Here is a 20,272-nt window from a genome sequence, read left to right as displayed (position 1 = left end):
AAAAGAGAATTGCCTGGCTTGGGACCTTCCTGTCTCCACTGGTGCCCTGCAGGTGGCTGAGCTGGGGTTGGGGAGCCAGACCGACCTGTGGGGAGGAGGGGGAGGGACTCGTACCTTCCCTCTCCAGGCCTTCCATGACGGGAAGGGCCTCCAGTGAGCGGGTGGAGGGTGAGGCCCAGGCACTGCTGCTGGGCGCCGAGGCCTGGCCTGTGGCAGGAAGTGTGAGGTGCGGAGCCCGGGGGAGCCCTGGGGAGCAGGAGGGGTGTGTGTCACCGCGATGAGGAGAGCGGAAGTCGGAAGTGCCAGCCGCCACATCTGTGGGGCAGACGGCTGTTGGACAGGAAGTGTTCCCAGGACAGCTCCCCACTGCTGGGCCTTTGGAGGTGAGCTGGGGACCTATCTGGGGAGGAGCTGAGAGGGATGGGGGGCTGGAATGTGGGGCCCTTGTGATGGGGGCTGGGGACAGGTGGGCAGGATGGAGGCCAGGGCCTGGGCCCACTGTGTGCACACACTGCGTGCACCTGGCCTGCGCCTGGACCTCCCGCCCCTCCCTCCTTGCCATCCCCCCGCTCACCACCCACTATGGCCCTTCCCTGAGCCCCCAGAGGTGTGCAGTGGTGAGGAGCACAGGGGCTGAGGGAGCCTTCCCAAAGGCCCAGGGACTTCTGTGGCTGAGGCCCCAAGCAAGCCCTGACCGTAGACGCCCAGGGAGGGAAGCCTGGGCTTGGGCCTGGGGCGGCTCTGGGTGTGGTCACTGTAGGGCTGGAGATGCTGTAGGGCTGGAGATGCAGCTCCGACATTAGGGGACACTTCACCTTGTGTTTGGGCCCCACCCAGAGGCTCAGGGTAGGGCGGAGCGCTCTGCCTGGTTTCTCTGTTTTAGGCCACTGTCCTGATGTGTAAGAGAACGCTCTCAGTGTCCCCTCCAAGACAGTCTATGGCCACTTGTGACCCTGAAGGTCAATGGAATCTCATGGAGGGAAGGCCCCAGCCTCTGCCCCCTTACTCCAGAGGCTGAAGTCCCACTGCTGGGAGGCTGGGAAGACGACCTGTCCTCAGCTGACCATAAGTCCCCCTCAGGAGAGTGGGGCCTCAGCCAGGCTTGAAAGACTGGGCCCCACTGGGCCCGTCCCCCAGCCTCCGGGGCTGCTCACGGCCCCTCCTGTGGCTGAGAGGCCACCCAGCGTCGGGAGCACCAGAGTTCTGGCGCGGGGACAGGCTGGGTGTCCTGGGGCTCTGGTTCACCGCCCCCCTCCCCCACCTGTTTTGCTCCCTCCCCTCCCGCTGCTTCCGCCCAGGTGCCCATCTCTGTCCTCCGCCCTCTCTGCACAGTCACATGAAGGATCCTTTCACAGGCAGGACGTGGGGCCTCCCAGATCAGCTCTCAGGCCCCAGCAGGCAGGGGCTCTGTCCTGTTCCAGAGCAGGGACTGCAGCAGAGGCGCCTTCTCCGATTCCAGCAGGCTGCGCAGGACAGGGCTGCCCAGGACAGGGCCGCCCACCTCCCAAGCCCTGGACGGGCCTGAGAACACTTCCGGGTGGGAGGAAGGAAGATGGCTGGCTGGGTCGGGAAGCTTAGAGGAGAGAGAGGCAGACGCATTCCTGGTGGAGGAAGCGGCTCCTCCTCCCGGAGGCGGAAGGCAGACTGTGGGACAGGCTGAGGCCGTCCAGGAGCGGGTTGCTGTCTGGGGCATTCTGGCTTCGGGGTTCAGCAGAGCAGGACCCGGGTTCCTCCGAGGGGCCAGGCCTGGCGTCCTCACTGGGAGGCCTTCCCACAGGTAGCAGAGCTGCAGGGTGCTGCACTCTCTCCTATTCCCTTACTTTACAGCTAAGGAACCAGGTGACGTTTGCCTCTCAGTCACCTGGCTGGGCAGGTGGCGTGGAGCTCAGCTGAGTCTCACTGTGAGCCTCCGGGCGCCATGACCCCCAGGTGGGCAAGGGACAGCAGGTGGGCCAGGGTCCAAGTGGGGGAGGCTGTCTGCCTGCCTGTGCCTGGCCTTCCCATTCCTTTCTATTTTGTGTGCAGGGGACGGTCCCCAGGGCCTGGGCATGCTAGGTGCTAGGCAGGTGCTCCACCATGGAGCTGCACCCTGCCCTGGGCCTCCCCATTCTTCAGCCAGAGCCCTAGACTTATCCCCCAAGCCAAGGGTGAAGAACAGAACCATTGATAAGAAGTACCATCCAGCGTTCCCTGGGCTCCCTCCTGTCCTATAAGATCAAAAGGACACTGTGTCCCAGCCCTGGGTGGGAGTGGAGGGACTCTGTCTCTGGTCCCTGGCATCCCTTCCCTTGGCCCTGCCGTCTTTTCAGGAGAAACACCCTCCTCCCAGGGCGATTCCCCTGGAGGGTCCTCTGTGAGCTCAAGAGCGGGGCTGTCCCCTCTTCTCCACCTTAGCCCCCTGGCTGCCCGCTGCCCACTGCACCAGGTCTCTGTCCTGGATTCTGCAGAGCCAGGCCACACCTCCCAGAATGTATCCTGGAACCTCTTGCGCCATCTCAGTGCTTAGCAAAGCAAAGGGCCACTTTATGTGAGAAGACAGAACCCACCAGACAAGGCAGGTGCCAGATTCTTCTATTGCTGAACCCTGCCTGCCCGCTTTGTTAGCTACTGGACACAGGAAATCTCAAAAGAGGTTTTTACTAAACCCTGGACCTGGGAAAAACATGTCAAATAAGAAAATCCTAGACACAGGTGTAAGCCGTGGGTTCCTGGCCTGTCTCTGCCGAAGAGGGGCCGTTCCACCTCCAGGAAGCAAAGGCTGATCTCCATCCTCTCCCAGGTGACCAGTGGGGCACCTCAGTGCCATCAGAGGTGATCCCACCCTCCGGAACGGAGGGACAAATTTAAAAAGAGAAGGAGGAGGAAGCCCTTTTCCCTTCACGAACCTCATGAGCATCTAAGGGGGTCAATTTGTGGGTGGGGAGAGGGTGCTGGTTAGGAGAGCTGTGGACCTGGGTTCAGACCTCTGCTCCCCTGCTTACCGGCTGAGTTACCTGGGGCAAATTTCAGAACCTCTCTGAGCCTTAGCTTCTTCATTAGGGAGGGATGTCCCTGCGTGTCTCATCGTGGGGTGGTTAGGAGGTGAGGCGGCTGCAAAGCCGCACATGGCAGGGGCTTCATGACGTTATTTGTACCTTCCCTGCGGGGCTGGGTTACCCGTTACTCTGAATTTCTGATGGTGAGTAAATTGTTAGCACAGGTTTTTCCCGACGTTGGGCATCCTGATATGGCTACCCCTTGGCAACCCAACCTTGAGGGTGTGCTGCCCAGGTGGGGTGGTCTCTGTGGAAGGAGGACCCGCTCCCAGTGGACCGTGGAACCCCAGCACTCTCATGGGTGGACCTGAACTTCCCAGGTCCGCATTCGCCCATAACTTTCAGATCCACTGACCCACAGGGTGAAGGTGGGTCCCCGGAGCTTTGTGGGTGGGAGTTGGGGTGACAGACAACCACATGGGCTGAGACGGCAGGGAGCTGGGAGACAAGACCTGCCTTGGTGGCCCGAGGAGCCCGACGGGGAGGCCAGCCCTGGTCTCAGTCCAGCCCTGCCTTCCCCCAGACACGCCGTCCGCCATCTTCCTCTCACCTGCCACTCCTTCCCGTCGGGGGGTCCCCTCCTTTCCCAGCCCCCTTCCTCTACCGGCTCTTCAGACTCTCCAGGCCCCAGAGATCTCTGTTCTCTTTGGTCTCTGAGAAGTACTCATGCTTCTCTGATTTACTTCCCTCTCTGAAAACCGGTTTCTCTGAGGAAGGCAAGTCCACCACTCACCAATGTCCTCATGGCCACTGACGCGGTCCTGAGCGCCCCTCGTTCCCACACCGTTTGCCTATGTGCACGTTCGCCAAAGGAGCCGAGCGGGGCTCACTGGCCTTGTAGAAATCCAGGGAGCCTGTCTGCCTGCCCTGCCCCTGTCCCCAGTCCCGTCACTGACTCATGAAACCGTGCTCTGCAGCGAGTCGCTGTCAGTGCCGTGATGCCCCCGGAGACAGGAGCCTGGCACACACTCAGGGCTGGAGAGGACGGTGGGAGGAGGGAGGGCAGGGATGGTGTGTGGAGAGCCCGGGACACAGATCCGCGGGTCTCAGCCAGGAGGGGGGATGGGAGGCAGCCTGGGGTTGGCCCGGAGGCGGTGGGGCTGGGTTCTCCAAGTCCAGGACCTTCCTGCCCTCAGCTCCAGGTCCTGTCCTGTACCCGAGGGGCTTTCAGCCCGAAGGGAGGACAGCAGGCCACTATTTCTCCTCTGACTGGCTGTCACATGGTCACTATCCCCCAGCAGGCCTGGGGAGGGAGGTTTGTGCCCCAGGGGTGCCTGGGGGTCCATGCTGGTCACTTTCCATCACTGGAGCGAATGCCCAGAACAATCAACTTGAGAAGAGAAAAGCTTTAACTTGGCTCGCAGTTCAGTCCGTGAATGATCGGCGCCTGTGCTTTGGGCCTGGGGTAGGGCAGCGCCTCATGCAGGAGCACATGGGGTCTACACTGTTACTGTCCTGGCTGGGGATCAACAACCCCACCCCTAGTCACCCAACGACCTCCTGCTGACCCCACTTCTTAAAATTTCTACCATCTCCCAGTAACACCAAGCTGGGGACTTTGGGGACATTGCAGATCCGAACCCTGGCAGGGCCCAAGGCCCACATGACCCTTCCCATTGGAGTTAGGACTGCCCCAGCCTCTTACCCGAGAGCAGTGAGGTGGAGAACGGGCTGCTCTTGGGGGCGGGTGGAGGAAGGCTGCAGGAACACCCCTCAGACCTGGGGCGGTTGTGGGGCAGGGACAGGGCGATGGTGAGTGGGTGGAGGCCTAGCTGAACAGAAGAGTGGCAGGCAAGGCCCGCGTCCTTCAGTCTGGTTCAGAGCATCGGATGTGAGAGCAGCATGAGAATGGGCCCTGCCTTTCCAGTTGGTCAGAACGGAGATGCCGGGGCCTGTGGAGTCTGGAGAGCCGGGAGGGAGGAGCGCTGGCAGCTGATGAAAGGACACCCCGCTGACCAGGGCCTTTCTCAGTGCTGAAACCTCAGCAAGCCCAGATTTGTGTTCTGCTCAAAGCGAGGTACCAGGCTGGAACAGAGGTGGACAGATACCCAGCAGGGACTCTGTCTTTGAGGAAGTTTTAGAATACTTGGAAGATGATTAAGAAACTGACATGCTTGTAAATACTACCTCATTTCTCTGAGGCTAGGCTTGCTTTCTTTTTTTCCTAGTACTGGGGATTGAGCCAGGGCCTCATGCACTGAGCTACCCTCCAAGCCTTCCTTAAATTTTATTTTAAGACAGGGTCTCACTGAGTTACCGAGGCTGACCTCGTACTTGAGATCCTCCTGCCTCAGCCTCCATAGGCGCTGGGATTTTAGGCCTGTGCCACCGCCCCTGGCTCAGGTGGCCTTAACTGTAGGTGGGCCCTGCCTGACCTTCGTATGCGAGGTCTGAGGGTTTGCATTTCTTGGTGGCCAGTGGTGTGGTGGCCTAGGCTGAAGGCTGACTCCCCCAGCTCCTCTCCAAGTCGGCCCCACAAAGCTGAGGTGCTTCCTGGCCCATCACTCAGCTCTAATCAGCAGGGAGGGGACTGAGAGGCCAGGCCCTTGCTGTCTACTCCCCAGGCACAGAGAAGTCACCCCTGGTTTGTTGAGGGCCCACTCACCAGGTCTGGCCCTACCCTCTTACGGCCTCCCATGGTGCTATGGGAGGCTGGGCTGGGGAGGCTATCTGGCAGTACCCACGCTGTGTTAGAAGTAGGCTCCTGCAGCAGGGGAGGGCCCGGGGAGCCATGGACTGGAGGGCGGGTGGTCAGCCCCAGCCTCCATTCTCAGCTGGGACATTGAGCCAGCCTCGGGTTCCCTCACCTGTGAAACAGGGCACAGCAGGTGCCTGCTGGCCTTCCAGGCGTCCGGTCGGTGCGCGGAAGCTGGGGATGGGCTTGGCTAACTGGACAGGTGGAAGGGGCTGTCTTCCTGGGTATCTGACGCACTCCTGGCTGTAAGTGTGGCGCACACGTGAACGTGTGCTCCTGGGGTATGCCAGTGAAAGTGGGTGGCTGCATCTGGTAAGGAAGGACGCGCCCTGAGTGGGTGGACATAGCTCCCGGCGGACATGGCCAGGATTCTTCCCCAACCTCCCCTCCCAGAAGGCCAGCATCTCCTCCCCAGGCCACAGGTGGCCAGCCCTGTGAGCAGAAGGACCTCTCCCTCCAGGAGCACGGGCAGCGCGTAGTGGGGAGCTCCTGGCTCCTGCTGCCACCACCACACAGCTGTTCACAGAACGCAAGGAACGGAGACCCTGGGCGCAGCCCTGGGGGCAGTCTTGGGCATGGTGCAGCCCCAAGGACAGGCCCCTGGGCAGTCAGGGTCAGGCTGGCTGGGGCCTCTGGCGGTGCCCGCTCTCCTGCCAGGCCACTCCCTTCCCCGGCCTCCGTGTCTCCTGCGCACTCGGTTTGCACTTTCTTCCGACTGGCGCTGCTGTCACAGTGCCCCCAGCCAGTTTGTCCTTGGCTGACCCACATGGGTCAGGTGCTGCCCGGTGCCCACTGGAGACAGCACATCAGAGAACATTTGCAGGACTGTCTCTGGCAGGCTCAGGGCCGTGTTCCCTCCCTGCACCTCAGTCACGCAGGTGCTCGGGACCTGGTGCTCCTCTCACATGGGCTCCTTTGGGCATTTCCAGGGCAGAGGTGGACCCCGGCGGCCCCCGTGGCCGGCACAGCCCCTGTTCCGCACGAGGGGATGGTGAACCTCGACTCTCCTGGAGGTGCCCACGTGGCCTGAGCTCCGTGCGTGATGGGTGACAGCGGACTCCCAGACCACCCGCCGCCCGTGGGGTTGCTCGGCCTCTGTCTGGGAGACAGCCTGCAGCCCCCAGGAGCGCGCCAGAGGGAGACGCGTGGCCAGCCAGGCCCTCCTGAACCATGCAGGGGACACGCCTGGGCCATGGGCTCTCCTGAGTCCACCGGGCCTGACGCTCCTGCCGGGGTCTCTGGCGTGGAGCCCGCGCACGCGGGCAGCTGTCCCAGGGGGAGCCCGCGACAGAACCAGAGCTCATCGGCGCAGGTGGTGTTCTGGGCTGGCATCCTGCAGGCCCAGATGTGCGTCCTGGACCTGGAAGAGGAGCTGGAGAAGGCGGAGGGGCTCCGGGCCGGGCTGAGGAGCTGCCTCCCCTCGTCCTCGCCAGGCCTCCCTGGCCACGGGGGCCTATGTCCCAGCCGGGCAGTGGAGGAGGACTCCGGGGAAGACAGCAGCGGGCCCGAGGGGGAGAACCGGGCCTGGCCCAGGGAGGGAGCAGCAGACTCCTCCCCGGAGTGGGGCGCCGAGGAGCAGAGTGTGTTCTTCGACAACCCCCTGTTCCTGGAGAGCCCCTGCTCTGACGCCGGCACCTCCGGGGAATGCTTTTCCTGGGGGCTCCCCGACTCCTGTGCGGATGTGAGGACCAGGCCTGACAGCCCGCAGACCCCAGAGCCTCTGCTGCCAGGAGGCACAGGGTCCTGGCAGCTGGGGAGGGAGCCAGACATGGGGGACAGCGCCACCTCGACCAGTGGGCACGCCACGCCTCCATTCCCTGTGCCTTCCTACAAGCCACACCCCTCCTGCTGGGCCTCGGCGCCTGCCACTCAGGAGGGCCAGGTGAGTCCCAGGGCTGCCCCAGGGGCCGCCAGGCCCAGAGCGCTCTTACGATGCAGGGTGCTTTGGTTATCTGAGGCATTCTGCTGAGCACCAGCACCAGCGTGGCCTTCAGAGTCATGGGAAGTTTTATCAGTGCCCTGATGACAGCTGGACACGATGGTAATTAGTCCACAAAGTCTCCATCTCACCCCCCGGGCTGTGTCTAGATACATCTGAAGAACAGACAGCTCCTCCACGCCTGGTTCCAGGCCAGGCCGAGGCTGCTCCCACACTGAGGCTCCCAGAGGCCAGCCAGCGACCCCTGCCCCTAACAGAGGGGCAGCTTGGGGGATTTCAGGTTCTGTTACTTGTAGCACCATCTTCCACTGCCCCTGTCCGTCCTCAGTGGATCAGGCTCCTATGACAATGGCAGGGGACCCGATGTCACCCAGGCCTCACTTCAGAGATAAGAAGGCCCCAGGTGGTAGAGGAGGCTGAACTTCCTGATCCTCCATTCTTAGAGAGCAGTGAGGTCTGAGGAGCCCTGGGCAGGTGGGCCCTGGGCGGGCAGTTTGTGTCCTGGGGCAGGTGCGCTCCGGGACCTGGAGGCAGCCTGGGAACTGCATGGGGAGCTGGGGCCTACCTCCCCTGGCAGCCGCCCTCCCTGCCTCAGCCCCTCTGGGGCAGGTGCTGTCTGGGTGGGGCCATCTTGTGAAGTGAGGAGGCTCACGGGGCCCTGGGAACAGCTTCCTTCTGCCAGACTTCTCCTCTGCTCCCCTCATCCTCTCTTAGGCTTCTCTGGAAGACCAGTGGGGTCTGGCCTCACCTGCCACACCAGGTGAAGACAGGGTACTGAGCTGGGAGACAGCACACCATGGATCTGACCTTAGACCTGCCACACCTCCTGTGCAGCCTTGGGCAAGTCACTTCCCCTCTCTGGGCCTCACCTTCTCCACCTGTGAAGGAGGCATGTGGACCTACTGATCTCCACACTCCTAGGAGGGGGTCTTCTCCCATCCAGGAATCCTCTTTGGAGCTGAGGGCCCAGATTGGTGCCTGTGTCTTCCTTCCGGGTGGGAGTCGGCATGGAGGGAGGGGTTTCCGTGTACCCAGCATTCTCCTCTCTCCTCCTTCCCACTCGCTGTCTCCGGGGCCCATGGGAAAGCTGTGTGTCTCTCCACAGGCGCCACCCACCCCTGAGGCCTGGCAGACAGAAGAGGGTCTTCCCTGGTCCCCGGATCCCCCTATCTCCCAGGACAGAGGTGAGACCACAGGCAGGGGTCTGGTGGTGGGAGGCTTTGTGATTCCGAGTGCGGACGGTGGTTCCTGGATTCATCGTACTGCGTGGGAGTCAAACAGACTTGGGTTGAATCCAGCCTTTGCCCGGATCATCCGTAAAGGGGTTTTCAAGGCCCACATTCCCGATGCCTGGGTCTCACTGGTTCAGCAAAGTCTGGGGCCCTCAGTTGCCGTGGGGCTGGAGTCCTGGTGGCTGCTCCCTGTGTGGGAGAGGCCACAGCGAGGGAGGACGAGGCTGTCCGGCTCTAGCGGAGCCACCCAGGGCGGGAGGCAGCTGGGCTGGGCCGCCTGTCCTACGCTTCCTCATTCCTTGCTCTTCCTCAGGTGGAAGCGATGCCAGGCGTCAGCAGGAACCTGCCCCCTGCATCCTGGCCCCTGGCCCCTGGGGGAGCCCAGAGTCTGAGCACAGAGGCCTCGGCCCCAGGCCCAGCCCCTCCAGCTCCCCGGAGGGCAGCCCGTCGCCCCAGCGCCACAGCCCTGGCCCTTTTCCCAAGTGGTCACTAGATGCTCCACACCCTCCTCTTCTGGAGTCGGATGGGGCAGAGCCGAGCTCCCTGGAGGAAGAGGTGGCGGGGGAGGCTCCACACCCGGGGCAGGAGGCCCAGCGCGAAGGTACCACCAGGACTCCAGCGGCTGTGGGGGCTGAGCCCGGCGAGGACCCTGCTTCTGCAGAGGGGTGAGTCTCAGGCGAACCAGCTCAGGCTCCTGGTGTTGGTTGCATTAAGAGGACCCTAGGGCAGAGCTGGGCGTGCGATCCCAGCTACTCGGGAGGCTGAGGTGGGCAGACCACAAGTTCAAGGCCAGCTGGGGCGGTTTAGTGAGTCTCAAAATAAATAAAGCAGCTCAGCGGTGAGAGCGCTTGTGCTCCATTCCCAGCACCGGGGGGAAAAGGCAAGAAAGACAGAAAAGAAAAGTCACAAAACCCCCAAACCCTACTCTGGATGGAGCCTGGAGAATACTTAGCACACTGATCCTTACTATCGTCTTCACCTGCGCTGCGCGAGTCGCGTCAGGTGTCGGAGTGGGCATTAGTAGAGATCTGATGGAGACTGCGGCTTAAAAGCACAAGGAACTCGTGGCCACAGGGGGAGGCGGAAGTGTGCAGAGACCTGGCCGTGGGGAGTGTCCACAGCTGGGCGCCGGGGGACAGAAGGCGGGAGGTGTGGAGGGAAGCTGACCAGGCCAGGGTGGGCTTGGGGAGGGCAGTTCGGAGGGATTGGAGATGAGCAGTGTTGGGAGAGAGTCACCTGGGAGACAAGGCCGGGATGCTGGCTTGGCTCTCGCAGCGGAGCTCCGCTGCGGACTGAGTGAAGGGCTCAGTCGCGGGATGGTGACCTCAGGACTGTGGCCAGAGGTGGGCGTAGGCCACCTGGGGAGCGGACCTGGCTGTCTACCAGCACCCGAGGCTGCATCAAGACTCCTGGCTCCCGGGAACTCAGCAGGGGAGTTGGCTGAAGAGGGGCTTATTGGACCGGAAGGGTCAGACGTGGCCGGTCAGCCCCATTCCCATCTCCGTGCTTGGATTAGGGTCACAGATGGCCGTAGTGCCAGAAACCAAAAGCACAAAGAACACAATGGTTTCCTTATGCTTCTGGAAATTGCCTGGCTGTGGGGCTGTTCAGAGGCCTGGTGACCAGAGAAATCTCAGCCTCCAAAAAGGGAGGCTGGAACTACCAAAGATGAGTTAATCCAACCCAAAGCAAAAGAAGGTCGGGCTGAAATGACAACTGTAGCTTCATAGCAAATAGATAGGGAAAAAAGTTGAGTTGGGCTTTCACTTGGTGCATGGCTCCATCTTGGCTAAGCATCATGAGTAAATTTATTAAGTTTTGCGTCGGACTCAATGGAGGAAGCTCAGTTTTCTTGACACAGCTTTGGTGGCTTCTCTCATTTATGCCACTGTCATAGTGAGATCACAACGATTAAAGATCACTTTTTTTTTTTTTTTTTTTTTTTTGGTGGCAGGTACCAGGGATTGAACGCAGGGCTGCTTAACCACTGAGCCACATTCCCAGCCTTTTTATTTCTTATCTTGAGTCAGGACCTCACTGAGTTGCTCGAGGCCTTGCTAAGTTGCTGAGACTGGGCTCACATTTGCGATCCTCCTGCCTCAGCCTCCTGAGCCGCTGGGATTACAGGCGTACGCCTCTGCGCCCGGCTCTTTATCAGCTTGTTATTCATGTAGTTCTCTTTACTTGGAAAATTGTGTCCTTATTTCTATTTCCTCCTCTTCAGTTTTCTGGGGGACTAACTCTTGCAGTCCCCATCTGTCAGTGACTTTCTAGAGTCTTCCAGGATCACCTTCATGGACTTCAAGAAATCTACAAGATTTGCCTTTTCACTTTTCAGTTTCTGTTATGTTTATCCTGCATTATGGGATGTTTAGGGGCTTCAAGAAGCAGAAAAGTTATCAGCAAAGAGTCGACCTGTCCATGAGAGGCGGAGAGGGCCATCAGGGGAGTCTAATCAGTGCTCAGGTTGCGGGTGACCGTTTGCATATTGTGGTGACATTTTCCTTCTGTGCATCTCAGTGACTCTGCTGACTTGCTCATGCAAATGTACATGACCAGGATGCCCCACACCTGGTAGTGACTTTGCAGGGCACATGGGAGAGCCAGGTAGAGATGGGACTGAGTGACTTCTCAGAGTCTTGGTGGTGGGCTTGGTGCCACTTGGCTAGCTCACTCTCCCGTCTCCCTGTGGTGAGGGTGGCCAGGCATGGGAAGGGGAGACTGGAAGCTCTGCTTTGACTCCCTTTTGTCACCATCCCAAAGCCAGCCTAGATCCCTGTTCTCAGCCCAGTCTGGCCTTTCTTGGCTGGGGTGGGGGCTGGGGCTGGGGACGGGCATGGCTCAGGTGAGAGAAACGCTCCACCCACCTTGGTTGACAGACCACTGGGTACCTGGAAGGGCTGCACCTGCTGCTCCAGGTAAAAAAGCTTGGGAAGTGTGGGGCACCCAGCGGGCACCTAGCCCTGTGGTCTCCATGAACACCTTCTGCCCTGCAGGCTGTGGCTCCCTCTCTCCCTGGCTGAGCTTGGGTCCAGCTCTAACCCTGAGCTCTGGGCATCTCCTCCCATGACTGGCCTGCATGGACACCTAGCCCAGGACTCCTGCCTGCTTCCTGAGAGCCCTATGCCCCAAGCACACTCCCCAGAGGAAGGCCAGAAGACGGAGGCCAGGAGCAAGCTGGCTAATGGTGTCGGGACTGCTGACAAGGCGGCCTGGAACTTGGCCTCCCGCCTCTTCCATCTGGAGGGTTTCCGGAAGTCCGAGGTGGCTGCCCACCTGCAGAAGACGTAAGGGCTCTGGGCCTGGGCAAGGCTGGAGGGGGAGACAGGACAGGGGAGCTGCCCACGGGCCCCCTCTATGGCTCTCCCCTCCTTCCCCGTGCAGTGCCCCCTTCCTCTGCCTCTCCTCCCATGACCCCTGTCCTGCTCCGCCCCCCCCCCCCCCGGCCTTGCCCCAGTCTCTGGCGGCCTCTTGTCCTGACTGGATCATCTCTGCTGCACACCCTCCGTGTGCAGAGCCCCCAGCCCCAGCCCCAGCCCCTCGCCCACCCCAGAACTCACAACGTGGGTGGGGTGCTGGGGAGAGGCCAGACCCCGGCCGCCCCCTTGCCGTCTTGGGATCTGGGGTCCAGCCTGGCTGGGCCTGTCCCGGGCATCTGCAGCCCGCCTGCCCAGGCTGCCCTCACGCGCTTTCCCTCTGCAGCGACGACTTCAGCAGGGCGGTGGCTGAGGAGTACCTGTCCTTCTTCCAGTTTGGAGGCCAGAGCCTGGACCGAGCCCTCCGGTACTGCCTGCAGGCCTGTCTGGGAGGCTGTGGAGGGGGGGCTGTCGGGACACGGGGTCTGCGGCCACCCTGCCCGCCTCTCCTTGACCCCGGCCCTCCCGCAGGGGCTTCCTCCAGGCCCTGGTGCTCAGCGGGGAGACCCAGGAGCGGGAGCGGATCCTCTACCAGTTCTCCAGGCGCTTCCATCACTGCAACCCCGGGGCCTTCCCCTCAGTAGGTAGGGCGGCTGCAGGGTGCAATGGGGGTCACAGACGTGGGCGCCCAGGCGGGTGCGGAGGAAGTCAGGTCTCCACCGCCCTCTCCTCTCCTCCGGGGCAGATTCCGTGCACACCTTGACCTGTGCAGTCATGCTCCTGAACACGGACCTGCATGGGCAGGTAAGGGGGAGCCCCGGGCCTGGGGGTCTGCGGCAGGGCCAAGGGGCGGCGGTGGCGAGGGTGAGGGGGCGGGAATCAGGCGGCCTGCTGGGCAGGTGGGTCTGGGAGCTGGGGTGCACACCCGTGACAACGGGGCTTGCTCTGTCAGGGTGGGGTGCTCAGGTGCCGCGCTTCTCTCCACCACCACAGAACATCGGCAAGAGCATGAGCTGCCAGGACTTCATCACCAACCTGAACGGCCTGCAGGACGGCGGGAACTTCCCCAAGGAGCTGCTGAAGGTGTGGCAGGGCCCCCCCGAGGGGCTGCCCCCCCCCCACCCCCCCGGGGCCTGGGCCTGGGTTCCTTGTCCCAAGGCAGATGCAGAGCTCAGGCCTGGCTCTGCGCAGTCTCTAGAGGATGCATTTGGCTCCATCTTGGAATTGGTTAACTGTGCAAATTCACAGCCCTGGACCAACTGAACTGTGCCTGGGCTGGGGCCCTTTGAATGCGTTATCGAGGGTCCGGGTGATTTTTGGCCCTCTGAATCTGAGAAGCACTGGTTTATCAGCTGTCTGAGTGGATGAAAGGCAAAGTTTCACGTAGCGAAAGTCTCGAGCTCAGGACAACGCTCCCTGGGCCTCCCAGGCTCCTTGCCTCACGGGGTCCCTCTCAAGATGAAATCACTTTCACCCAGTGCTTAGCGTAGCACCTGGTGCAGTACCTGCTTCCCAGACAGATCTCTGGCCCGTTCATCTGATGAGTGAACATTTATTGAGCGCTTACTATGTGCTACACACCTCGCCAGGCATTTGGAGGACTACCAAAGCTAGTGAGATTCATCTCTATCAGTACTACTCATTATGTTGTTTCAAAATCCTAGCCCATCATTCACGATTCAGCCTGCTCCCTTCTCTGTCAGATCCCTCTGCAGGCTGGTACCTGCGTGATGCATGTCCCCTTCAAGGAAACTAGTTCAGGCCTTACCAAGCTTGGGTAGGTCAGGGACTTGCTGCCTTGGTCATCTCTATGCCTCTAGTACCCAGCATGGGGTCTGGCACCCGGGAAAAGCTCCATAAATAATTTGTTGCATGGATGGATGGATGGGTGGACAGGTGGATGGATGGACAGGTGGGTGGGTGCTTGTGCAATCAAAGAAGAAGGGCAGCTGTGATGGGTGCTGGGGACAGGCAGCACACCTGCCCCTAGCTGTGAGCCCGGTGGAGTGAGGCCCGGTCGCCCTGAGGTCCCTCTGCTTCCGTTCCAGGCCCTCTACTGGTCTATCCGGAGTGAGAAGCTCGAGTGGGCTCTGTAAGTGAGAGTCCCCTTCCCCTCGCCTGCTTGCCCCTGGCTCCTGCCTCTGGGTCTGTCCTTCTTTTGTCACCCAAGTCTTTGGAGGAGGGGTGGAGCAGAGGCACAGTGCTGGGCCAGTCTCCGGGAGGGCAGAGGAGCCCCTGATCTCGGAGAAGCCAGAGGCAAGGAGGGCTGACCGTGGCACTACTTCTGGGAATTGATGGTTGGCTTTGAACGAGGATCCTATGTATCTCCCCAGCAAGAGAGTGCGTGCTGAGGCCCTGGGGGCAGCGGGTATTCCTGGTGGGCTCTGCCCGGTCAGCTCTTCCAGCCTGCTTCTCTGCCTGCCAGGGATGCAGAAGACACAGACAGACCTGAGAAGGGCCTGCCATCTCCGCCTGGCAAGACGGGCAGCCCCTTCCTCCAGCTGGCCCAGGACCCCACCGTGCCCACCTACAAGCAGGGCATCCTGGCTCGGAAGATGCATCATGATGCGGATGGCAAGAAGAGTGAGTGTCCCGCCGTGAGCAGGGCGGGGTGGGGACGCGCTGCCCAGGGCCACACTGTGGGCACAGTGTGCAAGATGGCCGGTGTGGAGCTCCGTAGGCCTTTGCCCCTTCCTCCTGAACTGTGCCCAGGTCACAGTGGGGTGCCCAGGTGAGGCAGACTAGGCAGAGCATCAGCGTGTGGGTGAGTGGCCGAAGGGAAGCTGGATGGAGCGTGGGAGATGGAGGAAGAAATGGTTCTGTGTTTGTTCTGGGGACTGGACATGGGGAAAGGGCAGGTGAATGGTGGATCTGAGTGGAACCTTGGGGATAAGAGGAGCTGGAGTTTCGCAGTTGGGCAGGGGACGTCCCTGCCCTGGACAGAGCAGGCAGAGTCGCCCCTGGAGGGATGGTGGAGGGTGCACTGGGCTCGGGCTCATGCCCCAGGCGCCAGCCATGACCACAGACTCCTCTGGAACTGCAATTGAAGGGGGTGTGGCCACCAGCAAGGGGCACAGCTTTGGCCATACGAAGCCACAGCAACCTGAGCAGAGCCCCAAGGAAGTGACTTCTCGTCATGCAGGACCAGGACCCGTGGGGAGGTTGGGAGGACGGGGCAAGGGAGAGGCTGGTGCTCAGGGGGTGGGGGGCACGTGTGAGGGCCCAGGGCCCCCTGAGCACCATGCTTTGCAGGAAGATGTGAGTGGACCGGTTGGAATGGGTGTGTTCCTACCTGGGGTTGTGGGTGTTGGGGTGTGAGAGATGGTCGGCATAACTGTCCACGTTTGTATGCAAATAGTTCCCTGGTGCCATTTGGAGCAGGAGTGGGGCGTGGAGACCCTAGACCCACGCCTTGTGGGGTTCCTGGTGATGGTGCTCAGTGTGCTTCTGCGCGTCCTGGTGGGGAGTGGACGGGCTGAGGGCGGGGCGAGCCTGCGCACCCCTGCTTCTGGACCCGGGCATACCACTTGCCTTTGTGTCCCCCTGGGTCAGCGCCATGGGGCAAGCGAGGCTGGAAGATGTTCCACACCCTGCTGCGAGGAATGGTCCTCTACTTCCTGAAGGTAGGAGGACGTCAACCCCGAGGGGTGGACGGGGTGGGGATCCGGGCTGTTGGAGGGTAGCAGCTGGGGACCTACCCCTCTCTGAGCCCCGCGCCTGCTGGCAGGGAGAGGACCGCTGCCTAGAAGGGGACAGCTTGGTTGGGCACATGGTGGACGAGCCCGTGGGGGTGCACCACTCGCTGGCCACCCCTGCCACCCATTACACCAAGAAGCCCCACGTCTTCCAGCTGCGGACTGCCGACTGGCGCCTCTACCTCTTCCAGGCTCCGTGAGTCCTAGGGTGGAGACGAGTGGCCCTGCTCGGGCCTAGGTCCCCTCTCCCCTGCCCCTGACACCTCCAACACCTGCTGGCCCAACCCTCCTGACCAGGAAACTGTAGGGTGCTGTGGCCAGCACAGGTGCTGGGAATGCAGACGAAGCCAGGAGTGGCCGGCCCCAGGCGTGACCAGCTTCCCTGAGGCATCACCTTCCCTTCTCGGTCTGGGTCAAGTCTGCCGATATTGGATACGGGATCCTAGGAGATCACTCAGTTTTTGACACTGGATCCCGGCCCCCTCCCGTTCTGGGGATTGAACCCAGGGTGCGGGCATGCCGGGGAAGCACACAGCAGTGACTACACCTCAGCTCCCTTTTAACCTATTTTGAGACAGGATCTCACTAAGTTGCTGAGGCTGGCCTCCGGCGATGGCTCCTGCTGCCTCAGCCTCCCAAGCTATCTGGGCTTACAGGTGGCTCCAGACAGCTCTGGATTTTCCTCTTTAATAGATCAAAAACCTCAGGCAGAGGGCAGCCACCTTGTGGTGCAGGGCTTCTGGTTTTTGGAGGTGGAGTCCTGAGCGGCTGGAAGGGTGTGCACCACACACACGTTGTGGGATGGGGAGCGGGTGCCAGGGTGGACTCGCGACCCACGACCTTTCCTCCTGCAGCACCGCCAAGGAGATGACCTCCTGGATCGCACGCATCAACCTGGCTGCCGCCACGCACTCGGCGCCGCCCTTCCCCGCTGCCGTGGGCTCCCAGCGCCGATTCGTGCGACCCATCCTGCCGGTGGGCCCTGCTCAGAGCTCCCTGGTAGGTTCCCGGCCCGGTCGGGCGCGGAGGAGGGTGTGGGGGGCGGGGCCGCGCACCTGACTGGCCAGGGAACGAGAGCGGGAAGGGCTGCATACCTGGGCCTTGGGGGCACCGGCGGGGTGTGCGAGGCCACGGGGTCCAACTTACCCACCGCCTCCCGCTCCAAGGAGGAGCAGCATCGATCCCACGAGAACTGCCTGGACGCGGCTTCTGACGACCTGCTAGATCTGCAGAGGAACTTACCTGAGCGGCGGGGCCGCAGCCGGGAGCTGGGGGAGTACCGCCTGCGGAAGGAGTACCTGGAGTACGAGGTGAGGCGCCGCGGCGCGCTGCCGCCCCCTCCAGGCTGCCTCGGTCCCTGCAGCCGTCGCTGCCGCCGCCTGGAGGCGGAGGTGCGCGCTGCTGTGCACCCGCACGCAAAAGTGTAAGATTTGCACGCAAGATTTGTGGCCCCTTCACCTCGCGTCCTAGAGGTGCGTAGCAACACTTGTCCCAAAACGGATAGAGGACTCTTTCTATTGTTTTTTTTTTTTTTTCCTCCTGAGTTTGACTTTTCCCAAGTGTAAGGATAAACTTTATTTTAGCGGAATTATTCCCCCAGTACCTACCCATAACAGGTAGTGTGTGTGGTCTTGCATTACTTGCATGAATTATGTCATGTGATTATCTAATGGCCTCTGGGCGGGGTACACTCATCCTTTTTATAGATGGGGGAACTGAGGCACAGAGAGTAAACAGTATGTCCCCCCCCAAGCCTACTGTTGCCCCAGTCACTCCTGGGGGTGCCCCACATAGGGTCCTAGCTAAGGCAAGACCTTCATTAGCCCACGATTGATTCTAAAATGTGTTTTCACCTGACCCCCCCTACCCCAGTTCTTCTTTGGCTTCACATCAGTGCACATTCTGGGACACTAATGCTGAGGGTCCTCTTCAGAGGTCCTGGCTGTCCTGCTTGGGTTGTGGGCCCACTGGGCAGCAAGGGCAGGCCAGGTGCAATGTGAGAAATCAAGGAAGTCAGGTGGGGTGTGCATTTCACTGCTGGGCGGTCATCCCCATGGCTGTGAGCATCTGTTTCCCAGAGGCCTCAGGGTGTGGCTGGAAGGACCCAGCCTCTCCCACCACGGCCTGCTGGCTGGGCCCTTCAGCCCTTGGTTGGCCTCAGTCCTCCTTTTTCTGACCAGAGTCAGCGATCGGTACCATCCGACCTCCCAGGCAAGGGTGAGGATGCCGTGGGGTGGGGTCAGGAAAGTGCTTTGTAACCTGGGAACTGGAGATGGGATGCCAGTTCGTGTGCATGACCCAGACGAGGGCTGGGTACGTGGCATCGAGCAGCGGATGCCAGTTGTTAAAATGCCATTCAGACTCCACAGGGGCTCCGAGCGGATGTGAGGGCGCTTGTAGTGTAACAGACCCCAGGCGCAGTGGGACGCATCTTTCAGGGTCTCAGTTGTAGCGTGGCCTGGAGACAGGCCTCGCGGCACTGCAGCACCTCCGTGGTTACAGCCGGACCCGGCTGGGATGTGCGATTTGGAGACGTCTCTGCAGCCTGGCTGCTCAAGCCTGGGCAGCCCCCTGGGCACAGCAGAGGCCTCTGTTGCCATGGCTTCATGCACCCAAGCGCAAGCTGCCCTCGTGAATCCAGCCTCCCCGGCCTAAGGCCCTTGCCTCTGTGTTGCAGAAAACCCGCTATGAGACATATGTGCAGCTGCTGGTGGCCCGGCTGCGCTGTCCCTCCGGGGACCTGGCCCTGTGGGAGGAGCGGCTGGGGAGGGAAGCCGGAGGCCTGCGGGAGCCCAAGCCCAGCCTGAAGAAATCCCACTCCAGCCCGTCCCTGCACCAGGACGAGGCCCCCACCACAGCCAAGGTGAAGCGCAACGTCTCGGAGCGCAGAACCTACCGGAAGATCATCCCCAAGCGGACTCGCAATCAGCTGTGAAGTTGGGGTCGCTTCTGACGCTGGCCCTGCTCTGGTTGGACCTGCAATGAACCGGCGTAGGACCTTTATTTCACTGGGTTCTTGGTGAGGGACGGGCCTGCCCCACCCTCTGCTGGAGGACAAAGCTCTTTTCCTGGTGCCCTTCCTGATATGCTGTGCCTGCTCATGGCCCCCGCAGGCCCTCTGCTGCCCCTGCTCCTCACCACTCCCAAGTGAAGAGGAAGGTCAAGCGGGGCTTGGGCTCCAGTCCCAGGGGTCCATCCCACCTCCGTCTCCAGAATCCAGGGCCGCCCCTTGTGGGCCTGGGCTTCTGGGAGTGAGCTTGGGGCCTTCCAGCCAGGGAGCCACAGCCCGGGACGCCCTGGCTGTGGGAATTGGGTAACCTGTTAGGGAGGCCCCAGGACAGAGCAGGGACTCTTGGCAGACGCAACTCCCAGCTTAGGACTCAGGTTCCTCAGGCCCTGCCTGCTGAGGAGACAGCCTTCTGGTGGAGACCTGGGCAGGTTTCCAGCATCCAGGGGGCTGCAAGGCCTTTGTCTCCTGTGGCTCCTCTCCCCATTATAATCATCCGAGCACTGGGACACAAGAGAGCTTCCTGTCCACGTAAGGGCCAGCAGAGTCTCTGATGGCCTGAGTAAGGGCTGGTGGGCGGGGCGGCAGCTCTCTGGGGAGCCCTGGAGTGCTGGGGACAAGGGACTTCTGTTTCCCCAGCGCAGGGAAGAGGGCTCTTCAGGTTCTGTGGAGCAGGACGGTGGTGACGGTGCCCTGGAGGGTCTGCTCAGTAGGCGCCCAGCAGAGTGGGGGGGGGTCAGGAGGGAGGCTCCCTGCACCTCCTGACAGGGGCGCACCTGTTCCTGTGCACCCCCAACAGCTGCATTCCCGAGGGCTGCTAGACGCCCCTCTGCTCCCGGCCCGCTCCCTGGGGCCTTGCTACCCTCCCCTGGGAAATCCCCTTGTCCTGCCCTCTGGCCGCCTCCCAGCTGGGACTGTTCTCTAGGGGAGGCTCCAGGAGATTCAGGGACTTGGGGCTCTGCCTGTGGGAAGGAGCTGGCTGGAGGGGGCAGCCGCCATTGTCTCTGTCCAGCCAAGCGTGAGTCGGCTGCCCGCGCGCCACCTGCGTGAGGCACTGCCACTCCTGCCTTCCTGCTGAGCCACCCTCCTCCCTTCTGGTGAGGCTTGTAACTGGCCCTGGGCCTGGAGCTGCACAAGGTGGGGTTGTCCTTGGGGCTGAGGAGGAGGGCGGGCATCAGGGCCACCTGTTGGGTGGCGGGCCGCAGCCCCCTGCGTGCACTGTGTGTGTGTATGTGTGTGTCCCCATGTGTTGCTGTGTCTGTTGGAACCATACTTAACAAGCTGTCAAAGCCGAGGGGACCTCAGGATCATTT

At 61.6% G+C, this 20,272-nt stretch overlaps 1 protein-coding gene across 2 annotated transcripts in view; it reads left to right on the top strand.

Moving 5' to 3' along the window:
* PSD4 (pleckstrin and Sec7 domain containing 4) overlaps window positions 1-19,555 on the top strand; it is a 30,574-nt gene extending 11,019 nt beyond the window's left edge. Inside the window, exons 1-17 of one of the 2 annotated variants that reach the window (XM_079111295.1) lie at window positions 169-383; window positions 6,660-7,612; window positions 8,384-8,509; window positions 8,775-8,853; window positions 9,215-9,566; window positions 11,898-12,188; window positions 12,604-12,684; window positions 12,789-12,901; window positions 13,003-13,061; window positions 13,251-13,340; window positions 14,306-14,349; window positions 14,683-14,840; window positions 15,810-15,880; window positions 15,985-16,148; window positions 16,807-16,951; window positions 17,119-17,262; window positions 18,630-19,555. In XM_079111295.1, coding sequence (XP_078967421.1) covers window positions 6,773-7,612; window positions 8,384-8,509; window positions 8,775-8,853; window positions 9,215-9,566; window positions 11,898-12,188; window positions 12,604-12,684; window positions 12,789-12,901; window positions 13,003-13,061; window positions 13,251-13,340; window positions 14,306-14,349; window positions 14,683-14,840; window positions 15,810-15,880; window positions 15,985-16,148; window positions 16,807-16,951; window positions 17,119-17,262; window positions 18,630-18,887 — 3,015 coding nt within the window. In that variant the 5' untranslated portion in view covers window positions 169-383; window positions 6,660-6,772 and the 3' untranslated portion in view covers window positions 18,888-19,555. Of the gene's footprint in view, window positions 1-168; window positions 384-6,659; window positions 7,613-8,383; window positions 8,510-8,774; window positions 8,854-9,214; window positions 9,567-11,897; window positions 12,189-12,603; window positions 12,685-12,788; window positions 12,902-13,002; window positions 13,062-13,250; window positions 13,341-14,305; window positions 14,350-14,682; window positions 14,841-15,809; window positions 15,881-15,984; window positions 16,149-16,806; window positions 16,952-17,118; window positions 17,263-18,629 lie in introns of those variants that run through there. The other variant, XM_079111294.1, reaches the window with a different exon arrangement.
* The last annotated feature ends 717 nt before the right edge of the window (window positions 19,556-20,272 follow it).

Source organism: Sciurus vulgaris (assembly GCF_902686455.1).
Source record: "Sciurus vulgaris genome assembly, chromosome: 14".
Classification (NCBI taxonomy): domain Eukaryota; kingdom Metazoa; phylum Chordata; class Mammalia; order Rodentia; family Sciuridae; genus Sciurus; species Sciurus vulgaris.
This window is presented reverse-complemented; position numbering and strand designations above follow the sequence as displayed.